Source organism: Notolepis coatsorum, assembly GCF_963971535.1.
Source record: "Notolepis coatsorum genome assembly, chromosome: 18".
NCBI classification, from domain to species: Eukaryota; Metazoa; Chordata; class Actinopteri; order Aulopiformes; family Paralepididae; genus Notolepis; species Notolepis coatsorum.
The window spans coordinates 639,226-657,267 of record NC_140182.1 but is presented as its reverse complement, the minus strand read 5'-3'; the positions used below and the strand labels follow the sequence as shown (position 1 = coordinate 657,267).

Genomic DNA, 18,042 nt, shown 5'->3' with positions numbered 1-18,042 from the left:
AGACTGCTATGGTTATCAGTAGTGATGCCACTACACTATCAGACTGCTATGGTAATCAGTAGTGATGCCACTACACTAACAGACTGCTATGGTAATCAGTAGTGATGCCACTACACTATCCTCGACTGCTATGGTTATCAGTAGTGATGCCACTACACTATCCTCGACTGCTATGGTAATCAGTAGTGATGCCACTACACTAACAGACTGCTATGGTAATCAGTAGTGATGTCACTACACTAACAGACTGCTATGGTTATCAGTAGTGATGCCACTACACTAACAGACTGCTATGGTAATCAGTAGTGATGAGTCATCAGAGCTCAAGTTCAAGTCGAGTCACAAGTCCTGAAGATCAGTCCTGGACTCGAGTCCTACAACACTGCCGACAGCTAACGGTCAAGAAGAGGTAAAGGTGGTGGACAGACTGGTCAGTGTACTGACCCGTAGTACTACTAAAGGTGGTGGACAGACTGGTCAGTGTACTGACCCGTAGTACTACTAAAGGTGGTGGACAGACTGGTCAGTGTACTGACCCGTAGTACTACTAAAGGTGGTGGACAGACTGGTCAGTGTACTGACCCGTAGTACTACTAAAGGTGGTGGACAGACTGGTCAGTGTACTGACCCGTAGTACCGCATCGGGCCGCGGAAGAGGAAAGGGGCGGAGTCTAGATCCAAGAGAGTCATGCTCTTCTGCGATTGCCTCAGGGGCACGATGTTGGGGCTCCCCAGGGCCAGCTGGCACGTCTCCTCCAGAAGGGCCCCTGCAAGGGCACAGGGCAGAGCAGCCATCCTGTCATTGTTAACTGGGAATCCCCGTTAGCCGTCACCTAGGCAACAGCTATTCTTCCTGGAGTCCACAAAAACACATACCTATATTTTCAAATAGAAAGTGACGTTAAGAAATAATGTAACCGTTACACACCGAGTTCCCCATCTCCGACCACAAGGTGGTGCTCTTCGACATTCAGGTCCCCCTTTCCAAAACCAAAGAACAACAGCGCATCTCCTTCAGAAACATTAAATGCATAAACCCCACAGATCTCACCACCCATGATCAATCCCTCCCCCTCCCCCGCTGACCTGGTGCCTCTCCTCTTCCCTCGCGGCCCTGGCTCCCCTGGAAACTTGGATCCATTACAGCAACGCTCTCCTCACCGGCCTTCCCACCAAACACCTCAACAGACTCCAAATTATCCAGAACTCTTCTGCCAGGATCATCACCCGCACCAACTCACCAGACCACATCGCCCTCGTCCTCATTCAATTACACTGGCTCCCTGTGCACTACCGGATCAATTACACTGGCTCCCTGTGCACTACCGGATCAATTACACTGGCTCCCTGTGCACTACCGGATCCACTTCAAAAACCTCCTACTCACCTTCAAAGCCCTCCACAATCTAGCCCCCACCTACATAACTGACCTCCTCCAGGAGTACCCCCCCCCCCCCCCCCCCCTCCCGCACACTTCACTCATCCTCTACTGGACTCCTCTCCATCCCCAGCCTCAGCACCATGGCTGCTGCCTCCTCTCATCCTCTACTGGACTCCTCTCCATCCCCAGCCTCAGCACCATGGCTGCTGCCTCCTCTCATCCTCTCCTGGACTCCTCTCCATCCCCAGCCTCAGCACCATGGGTGCTGCCTCCACTCATCCTCTCCTGGACTCCTCTCCATCCCCAGCACCATGGCTGCTCCCTCCCTCCTCTCATCCTCTACTGGACTCCTCTCCATCCTCAGCACCATGGGTGCTGCCTCCACTCATCCTCTACTGGACTCCTCTCCATCCTCAGCACCATGGCTGCTCCCTCCTCTCATCCTCTACTGGACTCCTCTCCATCCTCAGCACCATGGGTGCTGCCTCCACTCATCCTCTACTGGACTCCTCTCCATCCTCAGCACCATGGGTGCTGCCTCCACTCATCCTCTACTGGACTCCTCTCCATCCTCAGCACCATGGCTGCTCCCTCCTCTCATCCTCTACTGGACTCCTCTCCATCCCCAGCCTCAGCACCATGGCTCCCTCCCTCCTCTCATCCTCTCCATCTCCATCCTCAGCACCATGGCTCCCTCCCTCCACTCATCCTCTCCTGGACTCCTCTCCATCCTCAGCACCATGGCTCCCTCCCTCCACTCATCCTCTCCTGGACTCCTCTCCATCCCCAGCACCATGGGTGCTGCCTCCACTCATCCTCTACTGGACTCCTCTCCATCCCCAGCCTCAGCACCATGGCTGCTCCCTCCTCTCATCCTCTACTGGACTCCTCTCCATCCCCAGCACCATGGGTGCTGCCTCCACTCATCCTCTACTGGACTCCTCTCCATCCCCAGCCTCAGCACCATGGCTGCTCCCTCCACTCATCCTCTCCTGGACTCCTCTCCATCCCCAGCCTCAGCACCATGGGTGCTGCCTCCTCTCATCCTCTCCTGGACTCCTCTCCATCCCCAGCACCATGGCTCCCTCCCTCCACTCATCCTCTACTGGACATTCAAATCACAACTGAAAACCCATCTGTTCAAACTCTCATATTCACTGTAACCTCCGTCACTGTACTACACCCCCTGCTGTTTGTTTGTCCGTTATTTTAACTTCACTGTTTTTATACTTCCCGTTTGTTTTATTTTTAACCTTGACTTTTAACTACCTTGCTGTGTTTTATTTATGATCTGTAAGGTGACCTTGGGTGTCGTGAAAGGTGCCACCAAATAACATTTATTATTATTTATTAGTTGACACATTGAAATAAGAATTAAAAAAAATATATATATACAAAAAAAAAAGACTCATCATAGAGATTAAAACACCAGCCACTCTGGTCTGTTAGTCAGATTAAAACACCAGCCACTCTGGTCTGTTAGTCAGATTAAAACACCAGCCACTCTGGTCTGTTAGTCAGATTAAAACACCAGCCACTCTGGTCTGTTAGTCAGATTAAAACACCAGCCACTCTGGTCTGTTAGTCAGATTAAAACACCAGCCACTCTGGTCTGTTAGTCAGATTAAAACACCAGCCACTCTGGTCTGTTAGTCAGATTAAAACACCAGCCACTCTGGTCTGTTAGTCAGATTAAAACACCAGCCACTCTGGTCTGTTAGTCAGATTAAAACACCAGCCACTCTGGTCTGTTAGTCAGATTAAAACACCAGCCACTCTGGTCTGTTAGTCAGATTAAAACACCAGCCACTCTGGTCTGTTAGTCAGATTAAAACACCAGCCACTCTGGTCTGTTAGTCAGATTAAAACACCAGCCACTCTGGTCTGTTAGTCAGATTAAAACACCAGCCACTCTGGTCTGTTAGTCAGATTAAAACACCAGCCACTCTGGTCTGTTAGTCAGATTAAAACACCAGCCACTCTGGTCTGTTAGTCAGATTAAAACACCAGCCACTCTGGTCTGTTAGTCAGATTAAAACACCAGCCACTCTGGTCTGTTAGTCAGATTAAAACACCAGTGCATCATCAGCTGCCTTGTACAGAAGTAGAGCTCACCCACCTAACCCTCACCCTCACCCATCAGGAAGACCAGATCCTTGTACAGAAGTAGAGCTCACCCACCTCACCCTCACCCATCAGGAAGACTAGATCCTTGTACAGAAGTAGAGCTCACCCACCTCACCCTCACCCATCAGGAAGACCAGATCCTTGTACAGAAGTAGAGCTCACCCATCAGGAAGACCAGATCCTTGTGCCCGCCTCGCCTCTTGAGCTGCCTGGACACGTACACGGTGAGGCTCCGGTCGAGACCCTGGGCGTCTGTGGGCAGATCCAGCTGTCCTGCGATGAGACCAAACTTCCACGCCAGGCGCCAGCGGGCCTGAACCGGCACATAGTCCTTCAGCGCCGCCGAGAACACGCCTCCAACCGAGTCGTCATCTGGGACCTCCCGCCTGACGGCACAGAACAGGTGGAGTTAGGAGGATACAGCACAACAAGCAAGGTGGAGTTAGGAGGATACAGCACAACAAGCAAGGTGGAGTTAGGAGGATACAGCACAACAAGCAAGGTGTGGAGTTAGGAGGATATAACACAACAAGCAAGGTGGAGTTAGGAGGATACAGCACAACAAGCAAGGTGGAGTTAGGAGGATACAGCACAACAAGCAAGGTGGAGTTAGGAGGATACAGCACAACAAGCAAGGTGGAGTTAGGAGGATATAGCACAACAAGCAAGGTGGAGTTAGGAGGATACAGCACAACAAGCAAGGTGGAGTTAGGAGGATATAACACAACAAGCAAGGTGGAGTTAGGAGGTTACAGCACAACAAGCAAGGTGGAGTTAGGAGGATACAGCACAACAAGCAAGGTGGAGTTAGGAGGATACAGCACAACAAGCAAGGTGGAGTTAGGAGGATACAGCACAACAAGCAAGGTGGAGTTAGGAGGATATAGCACAACAAGCAAGGTGGAGTTAGGAGGATACAGCACAACAAGCAAGGTGGAGTTAGGAGGATACAGCACAACAAGCAAGGTGTGGAGTTAGGAGGATATAACACAACAAGCAAGGTGTGGAGTTAGGAGGATACAGCACAACAAGCAAGGTGGAGTTAGGAGGATATAACACAACAAGCAAGGTGTGGAGTTAGGAGGATACAGCACAACAAGCAAGGTGGAGTTAGGAGGATACAGCACAACAAGCAAGGTGGAGTTAGGAGGATACAGCACAACAAGCACGGTGGAGTTAGGAGGATACAGCACAACAAGCAAGGTGGAGTTAGGAGGATACAGCACAACAAGCAAGGTGGAGTTAGGAGGATACAGCACAACAAGCAAGGTGGAGTTAGGAGGATATAGCACAACAAGCAAGGTGGAGTTAGGAGGATACAGCACAACAAGCAAGGTGGAGTTAGGAGGATATAACACAACAAGCAAGGTGGAGTTAGGAGGATATAACACAACAAGCAAGGTGGAGTTAGGAGGATATAACACAACAAGCAAGGTGGAGTTAGGAGGATACAGCACAACAAGCAAGGTGTGGAGTTAGGAGGATATAACACAACAAGCAAGGTGGAGTTAGGAGGATACAGCACAACAAGCAAGGTGTGGAGTTAGGAGGATACAGCACAACAAGCAAGGTGTGGAGTTAGGAGGATACAGCACAACAAGCAAGGTGGAGTTAGGAGGTTATAGCACAACAAGCAAGGTGGAGTTAGGAGGATACAGCACAACAAGCAAGGTGTGGAGTTAGGAGGATACAGCACAACAAGCAAGGTGGAGTTAGGAGGATATAGCACAACAAGCAAGGTGGAGTTAGGAGGATACAGCACAACAAGCAAGGTGGAGTTAGGAGGATACAGCACAACAAGCAGGGTGGAGTTAGGAGGATACAGCACAACAAGCAAGGTGGAGTTAGGAGCATATAACACAACAAGCAAGGTGGAGTTAGGAGGATATAACACAACAAGCAAGGTGGAGTTAGGAGGATATAACACAACAAGCAAGGTGGAGTTAGGAGGATATAACACAACAAGCAAGGTGGAGTTAGGAGGATACAGCACAACAAGCAAGGTGGAGTTAGGAGGATACAGCACAACGTAGACCCGCTGTACTTTGGTTTCAGAAGAGAATGTGGTCCAATGTTCCTCCTGTGCCCCAGGACAGAACACCCCCCCCACCCCTAACCCTAACCCTGGATGTAAACCCTGTTGATGAATGTTGACGACCCCCCCCCACCCCTAACCCTAACCCTGGATGTAAACCCTGTTGATGAATGTTGACGACCCCCCCCCACCCCTAACCCCAACCCTGGATGTAAACCCTGTTGATGAATGTTGACGACCCCCCCCCCACCCCTAACCCTAACCCTGGATGTAAACCCTGTTGATGAATGTTGACGACCCCCCCCCACCCCTAACCCTAACCCTGGATGTAAACCCTGTTGATGAATGTTGACGACCCCCCCCCCACCCCTAACACTAACCCTGGATGTAAACCCTGTTGATGAATGTTGACGACCCCCCCCCACCCCTAACCCTAACCCTGGATGTAAACCCCGTTGATGAATGTTGACGACCCCCCCCACCCCTAACCCTAACCCTGGATGTAAACCCTGTTGATGAATGTTGACGACCCCCCCCACCCCGGCTACACTTGAGAACACTGTTGCTGCTGATAACTGTATCACTAATCAAACTGTATTGTTGCACATTGCATTTCACCCACTGCAAACATTTTGCACATTGCTCATTGCACATCACACACATTTTTTTTTCTAGTTGGAACTGTACATAGCCTTTGTTATTTAAATGTGTATAATATATCTATCCTGTTATCTGCACTGCACACTTTTTTTTAGAACTGTATATAGTCATCTTTATTTTAGTCATATTTGATATTATTCAAAGCTAATTTAATTTGATTATATTAACTCATTCTGCGCCATCGCTTAAAGGAAAACTCCAACATTTTGGGAAATTAGCTATTTGCCATCTACATAAATTTTTCTTCTCTGTGCATGCAGTAGGAGTATGAAGACGTGCACTGTTAGCCTAGCTTAGCGTCAGTCACTGGAAGTAGGTTCCTCCATTAGCTTAGTTCCCAACGTCTTCCTACTCCTACTGCATGCACAGAGAAGTAAAAGGTTTGCATCTTCTTGTCTAACTCCAGGGTAGATGACAAATAAGCTAATTTCCCAAAATGTTGGAGTTTTCCTTTAATGCGCGAGAGGGCGCTAGAAAGAACGCCACCGCTTTAATCAATGGGGGGACTGCAAGATTTGCAAGTGCTTAAAATATATCTTAAATTATAGCTATGGGTCTAATACACCCGTCGATTATCAGTGAGTTGCTTCCAGTCAACATGTACAAAACGGATTGTTTTTTCATCCGTACATTTTCGTTTTATACCGTTTTGAATATGAGTCGTTTTGGTGATTCTTAGTAATTCCAGGAAAAGACGCGATAATAGCCCTTTAGTGGAATACACTAAACACGTTGTAATTTTGATTATCGAATCTTCCTGAAATCAACGCTAGATCATCATTATTATCCTTCCTCGTGCAAGAAGGGCGGCACGGTGGTGTAGTGGTTAACACTGTCGCCTCACAGCAAGAAGGTCCAGGGTTCGATTCCCGCTTGGGGACCAGGTTTCCATGATGCCAGGTACCCAGGTGGGGTATCTCCCAGGCCTTTCTGTGTGGAGTTTGCATGTTCTCCCCGTGCTCGCAAGGGTTTCCCCCCCGATAAGATAAACCCAATGGAAAAACATGCACAACAACAAGATCGCTAACGCTGTGGCGTCCTTGACGAAGACGGACAGGAGCACTTGGATTGGTCCCCTGGCGCGGCTCACGTTGACGCCTGTCTGCTCCCGGCTGCCCTTGGGGGGGAAGGGCGACGGGATGGGTTAATCGCAGATACGAATTGCATGCATGCATCGCATGTGTGCCAATTGATGACCTCGGAGCAGGTCCTAAATTATTATTATTATTATAAGAATGAAAAGAGCCCTGGATGTAATGCAAAAGAAATAATTAGTGCTGTCAGGCGATTACATTTTTTTATCTAATTAATTACAGGATGTGTAATTAATTAATCTAATTAATCGCATAACCATTTTAGGCCTGGTATTCTATAATGATATTTCAAATGGCATGTGTCCGGATGGCAGAATTCAGTACTGTAACTACAAAACCTTCTGTTTAATCATCTTCTAGTTATTCATTTGCTTAGATTTTTCAGGTCTGGTAAATTTTTAGCATGGTGTTATTCACAGTCAAAGATAAAAAAAAAAATGTATATTCTCATTTGGTTCATTACAATTTACTCAAGCCTCGTAACAGACAGTATTTCTGACACTTGGAATACATTCCCTGAGATCCATAGATGTCCTTAGAATCAGATACCAAGAACATGCAAATGGACCATATTAAAAAAAAGTCTGTAAATGTGTATTCTACGTCCTTATGGAATGAATGATTAAAAAATATTTAAATAAGAAAAAAAGTTTTTTTTTATTTTATAAATTTTGAGTAAATTTTCATAACGCGATAATTTAACGCGATAAACTGACAGCCCTAGAAATAATCCAATTATCTGATCGCCATTCCAAATACTGCTCGTGGAGGTCCGTCGCACATTACTGTTCCATGCCATCATTATATCTGCCTACCTCGCCTGAGAACCTAAACCCTGCCCGCATGGCTTGGATCGTCCCAGAAAAGAAACTACATCATTCCCAATGGAGTGCAATACCAGCTGGAGACCCGGTTTCGCGTCGCGTGCCGTCAGAATACGTTGGCAATCTGCGCATGCGTATGAGGAGTAGGTGCTGAAAAGGGGACTTTATCTCGGCCGATTAAGTTCTGATCTATTTGGAATGAGTCTCGCCGTGTTCAGGAGATTCAGGCGCATAAAAGTCTATTGGATCATGTCTCCAGCGCCCCCACAGCCGTAGCTGCAACCACTTACATCAAGGCTCTCATCCACATTCATTAATTTGCTCCCCCCGCTATCTCCTCCATGATTTCAATGTAACGCGGAAGTGCAGTGGTCTATATAACACACCAGAGAATATAAGTACAGTACGAGTTGACCACTATAGGTTACCGATAGTAAAAACCTACATGGTTTGGCACTTGGGGCAGTAGAGTTTGAGGGACTGATACAGTCTCTGTGGCTGGAAGGTCTTGAGCTGGGCGCGAACGTGAAACCGTCGAGGTGGATCCGTCTGCTTCACGTGAGCCAGCGTCACCTGCTCCACGAAGGGTGTTCCCTCCAGAACCTTCTGAGCCAGCGTCACCTGCTCCACGAAGGGTGTTCCCTCCAGAACCTTCTGAGCCAGAGTCACCTGCTCCACGGAGAGGCTGGGTGTCATCTCTGGAACCTTCTGCTTCACCTGCTGCACGGAGAGGCTGGGTGTCGTCTCTGGAACCTTCTGAGCCAGCGTCACCTGCTCCACGGAGAGGCTGGGTGTCGTCTCTGGAACCTTCTGAGCCAGCGTCACCTGCTCCACGGAGAGGCTGGGTGTCGTCTCTGGAACCTTCTGAGCCAGCGTCACCTGCTCCACGGAGAGGCTGGGTGTCGTCTCTGGAACCTTCTGAGCCAGCGTCACCTGCTCCACGGAGAGGCTGGGTGTCGTCTCTGGAACCTTCTGAGCCAGCGTCACCTGCTCCACGGAGAGGCTGGGTGTCGTCTCTGGAACCTTCTGAGCCAGCGTCACCTGCTCCACGAAGGGTGTTCCCTCTAGAACCTTCTGAGCCAGCGTCACCTGCTCCACGGAGAGGCTGGGTGTCGTCTCAGGAACCTTCTGAGCCAGCGTCACCTGCTCCACGAAGGGTGTTCCCTCCAGAACCTTCTGAGCCAGCGTCACCTGCTCCACGGAGGGTGTTCCCTCTAGAACCTTCTGAGCCAGCGTCACCTGCTCCACGGAGGGTGTTCCCTCTAGAACCTTCTGAGCCAGCGTCACCTGCTCCACGAAGGGTGTTCCCTCTAGAACCTTCTGAGCCAGCGTCACCTGCTCCACGGAGAGGCTGGGTGTCGTCTCTAGAGAACGAGAACAAATACACCACGATTTACAGACACACACATGGAAGGGCATCGCAAAAAGAAGGGCAATCGATCCAAAGAGGAGCGAGGATACGTTATTCCAGGTGCACTGTGTGTGGTTTGGCCGTGCATTTGTGCTAAGCTAGGCTAGCCGGTCTGTATCTACTTCCATTCATTTGTGCTAAGCTAGGCTAGCCGGTCTGTATCTGCTTCTGTTCATTTGTGCTAAGCTAGCCGGTTTGTATCTACTTCCATTCGTTTGTGCTAAGCTAGGCTAGCCAGTTTGTATCTACTTCTGTTAATTTGTGCTAAGCTAGGCTAGCCGGTCTGTATCTACTTCTGTTCATTTGTGCTAAGCTAGGCTAGCCGGTTTGTATCTACTTCTGTTCATTTGTGCTAAGCTAGGCTAGCTTGTGGGCAGATAGCTTTCTACTGAACAGTAAGTGCATTTTGTTAGAACATTGGTGTTGTTCCTTTAACTCTCTCTGCCGCGCTGGGAATGGGATATGGCTGTGTGCTGCCACGCATTACACCAATGGGGCCGGTCACCTTGTTTGCAGGGCTATAACTATATATAACTATATATATATATATATATATATATTATAGCTATGGATGCAATACTATGGCCCATTTGGCATCAAGTATCTATCGTTCAAGATGTGAAAAAGAAAAACAATTTCCATCCATACATTCCCGTTTTATACCGTGGTGAATATAAGTATGGTTTTAGAGCGGTTTAGGGTAATTCCTGGGAGGCTAGTAATAGGCCGCAACGCATATTATACTTAATCCATTGGCATTTCGTCCGTATACACGCTACACTTAAAAATGTAAATGCATATGATCGGTATATTATGTTCCACCATGAATGCATGAAAGGGGGGGCGGGTCCTTTCTGATTAATTGATCGTCAATAGCGGCATTCGTTAGTACAACAGCATACGCTGATCAGGGCGATGGCTATGAAAACAAGGCACGATCAAGCTGAAATTTACGTTAAATTGCTCTTACCTGTGGCCGGTGGGATTCCAAAAAGAATATTCCAATTATTTGATTGCCATCTGCTAGATCGTATGTCCATTTGGCCCACGACATAACCCCCCACAGCATAATGAATCGGGGGTCCCGAAACCTATTCAATGCGATCGGGTGAAGCCCCTGGTTCAGGTTACTAGAAAAGTCCACCCGGAGGAATTTCATCTACGTACAGCCCCATACCAAGAGCAACATCGGCCGCATACCACCAGGCGGCGGTATTGGACTTTTGCAATCTCAGACTCATTCCCTATGGTAACACAGGCTTCCTGGATGGATACCGAATGGAAATAGCGAATAAAATAAATAACGATCAAATAACGTATATATACATGTGGTTGGCGTTTGGCGGACAAACACGTACAAAATCGTTGTTGGCAGGGAATGAGTTAAGGAAGTTACACACAAGCTCCAACAGTGGCCCATAAAGTCAGTGGAAGTTTAGACCCCCCCCCCCCCCCCATAGCCAAGCATGGGCTTTTTAACCCTTTCACTGCCACACGACAATCCGCAGAGCTAATGATGCTAATGATGGAGCATCGCCGTCGGTTGTGTGATAGTAAAGGGCTAACCTTCTGTATTGTCACAGTGAAAGGGTTAACCGGCTGTCGTGTGGCAGTGAAAGGGTTAAGGTGCAGGTAATGGAACATTCCGGAACATTGATTTAGTAATTTTCATACCTAAGGACTCAGGCGGAGTGCCCCCTAAGGACTCGGGCGGAGTGCCCCAGACCTCGATGAGCGCCGAGTCATGTAGCTCAGAGACGTCATCCTCTTCTGGGCAGGACTCCAGCGCTCTAGACACACAGGGCAGACAGACAGACAGACAGAGTGGGCATGACGACATGGGTCTAGTGGCAGGACTCCAGCGCTCTAGACACAGAGCAGACAGACAGACAGAGTGGGCATGACGACATGGGTCTAGTGGCAGGACTCCAGCGCTCTGGACACACAGAGCAGACAGACAGACAGACAGAGTGGGCATGACCACATGGGTCTAGTGGCAGGACTCCAGCGCTCTAGACACACAGAGCAGACAGACAGACAGAGTGGGCATGACGACATGGGTCTAGTGGCAGGACTCCAGCGCTCTGGACACACAGAGCAGACAGACAGACAGAGTGGGCATGACGACATGGGTCTAGTGGCAGGACTCCAGCGCTCTAGACACACAGAGCAGACAGACAGAGTGGGCATGACGACATGGGTCTAGTGGCAGGACTCCAGCGCTCTAGACACACAGAGCAGACAGACAGACAGAGTGGGCATGACCACATGGGTCTAGTGGCAGGACTCCAGCGCTCTGGACACACAGAGCAGACAGACAGACAGAGTGGGCATGACGACATGGGTCTAGTGGCAGGACTCCAGCGCTCTAGACACACAGAGCAGACAGACAGACAGACAGAGTGGGCATGACGACATGGGTCTAGTGGCAGGACTCCAGCGCTCTAGACACACAGAGCAGACAGACAGACAGAGTGGGCATGACGACATGGGTCTAGTGGCAGGACTCCAGCGCTCTAGACACACAGAGCAGACAGACAGACAGAGTGGGCATGACGACATGGGTCTAGTGGCGGCCAGGGTGGGAGGTCTACTCAAGTTTTCAAGTTTGTTTATTATTTGTCACAATAAAAAATACATGTATTTGACGGTGAAATGCTTGGTTCTGTATGAGCCCCTGAGTGTGCTTCATACAGTAAAAAAGTTTGTAAAAAGGCAAGTAAAAGAGGAATATACAATATACAATCTAAAGTACAGCCTAAGTACAATCTAAGTACAGTGAGTAAAAATGAGTCAACAGTGAGGTACAAATGCAGACAATGAGGTATAAAACTTTGAGGTAAGGTGCAAATGCAATGAGGTATGAATGTAGTGCAAATCTCTTTAATAATAGATAAATATACTGTAGTGTTAAAGTGCCTAAAGTGAGTGTTAATAAGGTGAGTGTTTGTTTAACACTTTGAGTGCCAGCCACGAGAAATTGTTATTTAATCGTTATTTTTTTTATTATCGATTTCCATTCATTTTTCATCAATCTAGCCTCACGTTACCACTGGGACTCTGTCTGAGTTTGAACAGGGAAATTACCGCCCCCTATCGTCTCCCGGATGGTAATGCACCCTTTGGATTGGATTGAATGAAAACGCATGGGGAAAAGAAAGTCCGGAATCCACATTTTACTTGTCAGGCATGTAATCTGAGCCGATTACAGTCTTCGCCGACCCTCAGAACAGCGTGGAATATGTCTTTCGACCACCCAGCGATGGATCAATAAACATGATCGATATTTGGAATGGCGATCAGGAATTGGAATAATCTTTTTGGAGAACATCTGATCTGAGGTAAGGAATCTATTTTACCAGTCTTGGGATAATCAGAGCTCTTTTCACAGATATATCAACGTGTCCCATATACGTGTATATGGCTGTGTGTGTGTGTGCTGATCAGGAAATAAGAGAATCGATTTTTCAGCCAGTTTCTCTAGTGTGCATAAGTACACATATACTATCGATAATCTACCGTTTATTTGAAAACTATTCATAAATAGGCCGAAAAATTACAACGTGTTTTGTGTATTCCACTAAAGAGCGATTCCTGCAGAATCTTTTTCTGGAAGTTTCAAAAAACGAGCGTTTTTCAAAATGGTATAAAACGGAAATGTACGGATTAAATAACAATCCGTTTCGACAATGTTGACTGCAAACAAGTCATTGATAAGCGACGGGCGTATTAGACACATAGCCATAATTTAAGATATAGTTTATGCCTTCGCAAATGTGCTCGCCCTCCCATTGACTACAGCTCTGGCACTCAAGCGCTATTTCTGGCGCCCCCTGCTGGCACTCAAAGTGTTAAAAGTGAGTGTATGCATGTGGATGTGTGTGCAGTGAGTAGATGATGGGTTGTTACATAGTGTCATTGTCATTGAGCATCCTGATGGCCTGGGGCTAGAAGCTCCTTCCGAGTCTCTCTGTACTGGCCATGAGACTCGGGTATCGCTTGCCTGACCGCAGCAGTTCGAAGAGGCAGTTGTTTGGGTGACTAGTCTTTGATTATTCTCTTAGCCTTACCCCTGCAACGCTTGTTGTAAATGTCCTGGAGAGTGGGAAGCCCAACTCCAATTGTGTGTTTGGCTGAACGTGCACAAGTAAAAGTTATTAACTCATTGAACGCCAAAAACGAGTATACTAGTTTTTTTTAAGGATGTCCGATATTATCGGCCGATATTGGCATTAAAATGTGATATCGGAAAATATCGGTATCGGTTTTCAATTTTTTTTTTTTTTTACATTTCTATAACCTTTATTTACCCAGGCAAGCAAGTAAGAACAAATTCAGATTTTATTTATTGTCAAAAGTATGCATAATGTTGTGTTAATTCCACAACAAGAGATATGTAAGGGATAATGTATAGCTACGAGGTCATTGTCGCAAAATAATTGACCGACAGAGTTTAAAATACCGAGCCGCCTCGGCGACAATGATCGAGTATAGCTATACATTATCCCGCTTATTACATGGCTAACTTACTAACAATATACTTAATTCATTTTACATCGACTCGCAACACTGGTTCTGGCTGCGTTCTAGCTCCGCTCGTCGCTCCGCCCCCTGTCATCGCCGGCAGCAGAACACCGGCAGTGTCTAATTGCACTGAAACAGTGTGTGTCAGTGGGCTTGATTGCGAACAGCTGCGCACAGCGGTCATTATTGTCCCACAGCGGTCATTATTGTCTGATAACTGACCTCTGACGCGCGCTATTGACCAATCACAAGCAAGCATTTCGGCGAATGTGAAAACGCCAGGTAATAAGTAATGTTAATTACCTGAAATTATTCAGTTTTTGGGGGGGGGGGGGGAACCCTGCATATATTGGTATCGGTTGATATCGGTATCGGAAATTAAGAGTTGGACAATATCGGTATAGGTAAAAAAGCCAATATCGAGTATCCCTAGTTTTTTAAATAATTGTATTATTATTATTATACTAAACAGTCAGCCGGACCTTGTTGTGTGATCCTGGTACCTCTGAGTGAATTCAAATTTAAATGACAATCGAATCCCGATAGGTGGCAGTATTGCCTAACTTTTGAACTGGGCTAGTTTACTGTGGGGGGGGGGGGGGGGGGCTCACTCACTGCTGGGCACAGCCACTAGCCTGCGAATTGCCTATGCAATGGCAAGCGAACTATTGGAAATTATTATGAGGAGGACAAAACTATCACACTTATGGATGACGTGCGTTTTCACCTTACATTGGACTCAGCACTTCTGGTAAATCATAAAAATAGTAGTCATCATGGATCCATGTAGGACTGGGAGGTCCACTGAATATGAAGGTCTACTGTCATCATGGATCCATGTAGGACTGGGAGGTCCACTGAATATGAAGGTATACTGCCATGGATCCATGCAAAGGTATGGACTTTTACAATACCATCGTCCATGATATATACATATTGTAAAAAGTGCCGTCAATAGATGACATTTTCTTTTACAAATTAATCTCACAATTTTCTGTAATTAATCTAGATTAAAAATAGCATTTTTCTACTTAAGACCGAAGCTTGTAACAGATATTTACTTGAGTAAAATCATGGAATTAATGTAAAATCAACACAAAGAAAATATATTTAGTAGAGCTGGGCCGTTAACGGCGTTAACGTGCTGCGTTAACGCGATACTATTATCGCGCGATAATATAATTAACGCATTAATCTAAAAACATTTTTTTTTTTTTTTTACCTTTATTTACCCAGGGTAGGTTCGCTGAGCACAGATGCTCTTTTTCAGGAACGCCCTGCTTCACATTCACACAGTTCCATTCACACCTGGGAGCTGCCCAGTACAACCACAGTTGACACCATTGGCCACTGAGCAACTCCACTGGAGCAGTTGATTTGCATTGGCAGGGTTTGGCCCTGTCTGGCACCCAACGGGAAAAATATTATAGGCACTATAAGTAGACACCGCTACATAAAACAAGCTGGTCTGCCTGAGTGACTGATGGAAAAAGGAGAAATAGAGATTGGACTGATTGAGTCAAGCCATGTCACATAGTTCAAGTTTGAAATGCTTCTTTCCGTTTTGCTCCTGAGAGTGTGCTAGATACTGTACTGTACTGGTAATATTATTTATTTGTGTTAACTTCTGAATAAAACAACTTATTAAACACAAGTACATCTTATTGAACATCATTTTGATATTTCATTACCAATTATCATAGCAAAACAGCTTTTTCAAACAGTCTGTAATGCATTTTGGAAACGGGAGATGGGCTCATGGTGTAATGGGCCACCTGGTCTGAGAAACATAAGGAGGAAAGAAAAAGTAAGGACTTACTTCTGGTCATTATTTGGGTAGAACACACATATTTTGAATGCCTTCGGCAGGTTTTATTTTTATTTTTTTTTGAGCCATTTTAATCTAGATTAAATCCAGGATTGCAGATAGATTAATCTAGATTAAAAAAATTAATCTATGCCCACCTCTAATATTTAGATTCAAAGACTATTTTAATAGCTTTCTTTGAATACAGTTTCTCTCCTGTGAAATACAAATGTTCAACAAAACCATCAACATTGACTCAGCTTTAAAGACATCTTTCTTATATCCGCGGCGCTAAATATATATACTATATATTTTTAAGTTAATCAAAATAAATTCCTTGCAGCAGTACTAAAAAGTAAATTAAAATATACAATTTTGAATGAAGCACCATGACAATTGTATTACAAGATAATGACAGAATGAGTCATATCATATAACATTGTAATTTGTAAAACTAAATGACAAATACCATTATACTGTCGATACAAAGAACTTTAATTGTGATATGATATTTTGGCCATATCGCCCAGCCCTAGTCTAGAACTTCAACAGGACTCGACTACTTTAAGCATTGTTCAACTCTTTTCACTTGTCTAAAAGTATATTTGACTTAATGTCCGGATTGAAGGATTAAAATCAAATGTAATAATTCCTTGCCTATTCAACAGGTACATTGGAACTCAGTTTAGCCGACGATAAGTGCCTTACAAATCAATTGTACTGTGACATCAAATCCAACAACCTCTGTAAAAGTGCTCTTACGAAGTATAAAGAATAAATAATCACGTATTGCGAGTGCCGTCAGTAGTTTTACACAGAAATCTGGTCATTTTCAGTTCAGTGGTTTTCTGAGGAATTTCTAAGTGAATTGGTAACAACTTTGGTAAGAAAACGCCTAACTTCTGTGCTGTGGTAGAGTACAGTATGTAAAACGTTCCCACTTTGGAAAGAAAACGCCTAACTTCTGTGCTGTGGTAGAGTAAAACGTTCCCACTACGACTTGTCTTACAAGTAAGACACCAAATTATTACATTTTTGTTTGTATATTTATCATATAGCAAACCGCTGTTTTGTACATAGTGTAGGATTTGGGTAGCGTTTTCTTAGAAGGTAAAACCGTTTTCTTAGAAGGTAAAACCATTATGACAATTATATAGGTACAGTATATAGCTTAATGATATTATAACTGTCTATGCCAATAAACCTATGTTCTAAAGAGAATACCAGGAGACTGTGTGTCGTATATTATAACATTTTACTTCAACATCCAACAACGTAGAGTGTTAATCTTAGTCACAGATTCCTATCCTGAAGCGGCACGGTGGTGTAGTGGTTAACACTGTCTCCCCCTAGTGGCACGGTGGTGTAGTGGTTAACACTGTCTCCCCCTAGTGGCACGGTGGTGTAGTGGTTAACACTGTCTCCCCCTAGTGGCACGGTGGTGTAGTTTCAAGTTTCTTTAATAGTTGTCATACAGAAGTACAGAATACTTTTGTACAAAATGCTTCTTACTGTTGCGCTCCAGAGACTGTGCATGACAAGATAAGTATGAAATAAAAACATAGTAAAAATTAGAAGAAAAAAAAAGAGGTCACAGTGTTCAGTTTAGACATATGTACAATGTTCGTAGACGTAGTTACCATACAATATACAATACTGTGCAGTGTACTAATATACAATACTATACTATATAGTGCAAGGCATAAATGGACGAGGTGCAGTTTAGGTACAATTCACAGTAGGTGTACGAGTTGTAGTGCAAATCCTTTATCAATAAATATAAAGTGTAAGTGTGTTTGTGTGATCTAAAGTGTGGAGAGTGGGTGCTGCAGTGTGTTGTTTGTTTGAGTGAGTGTGTGTGTGCGTGTGGGTGTGTGTGCTGTGTGCATTTGATGGTTGTTGCATAGTGATTATTGTTCGTTTAGCGATTATTGTTCGTTTAGCAGCCTGATGGCCTGGGGATAGAAGCTCCTTCTGAGTCTTTCTGTGCTCGCCATAAGACTCCGGTATCGCTTGCCTGACGGCAGCAGTTCAAAGAGGCAGTTGTTCGGGTGGCTCGAGTCCTTAATAATTCTCTTAGCCTTCCCCTTGCACCGCTTGTTGTAAATGTTCTGGAGGGTGGGAAGCCCCCCTCTAATTGTGCGTTCGGCTGAACGTGTCACTCTTTGTAGTCTGCTAC

The 18,042-nt window shown here is 45.8% G+C and overlaps 1 protein-coding gene across 1 annotated transcript in view; it reads right to left on the bottom strand.

Moving 5' to 3' along the window:
• pot1 (protection of telomeres 1 homolog) overlaps window positions 1–18,042 on the bottom strand; it is a gene marked incomplete at its 3' end in the record, with an annotated part of 139,493 nt that overhangs the window by 28,571 nt on the left and 92,880 nt on the right. The window contains exons 13-16 of the mRNA XM_084334464.1: window positions 11,207–11,322; window positions 8,567–9,485; window positions 3,671–3,894; window positions 629–767 (exon numbers count right to left, since the gene is read on the bottom strand). Coding sequence (XP_084190590.1) covers window positions 629–767; window positions 3,671–3,894; window positions 8,567–9,485; window positions 11,207–11,322 — 1,398 coding nt within the window. The remainder of the gene's footprint in view (window positions 1–628; window positions 768–3,670; window positions 3,895–8,566; window positions 9,486–11,206; window positions 11,323–18,042) is intronic.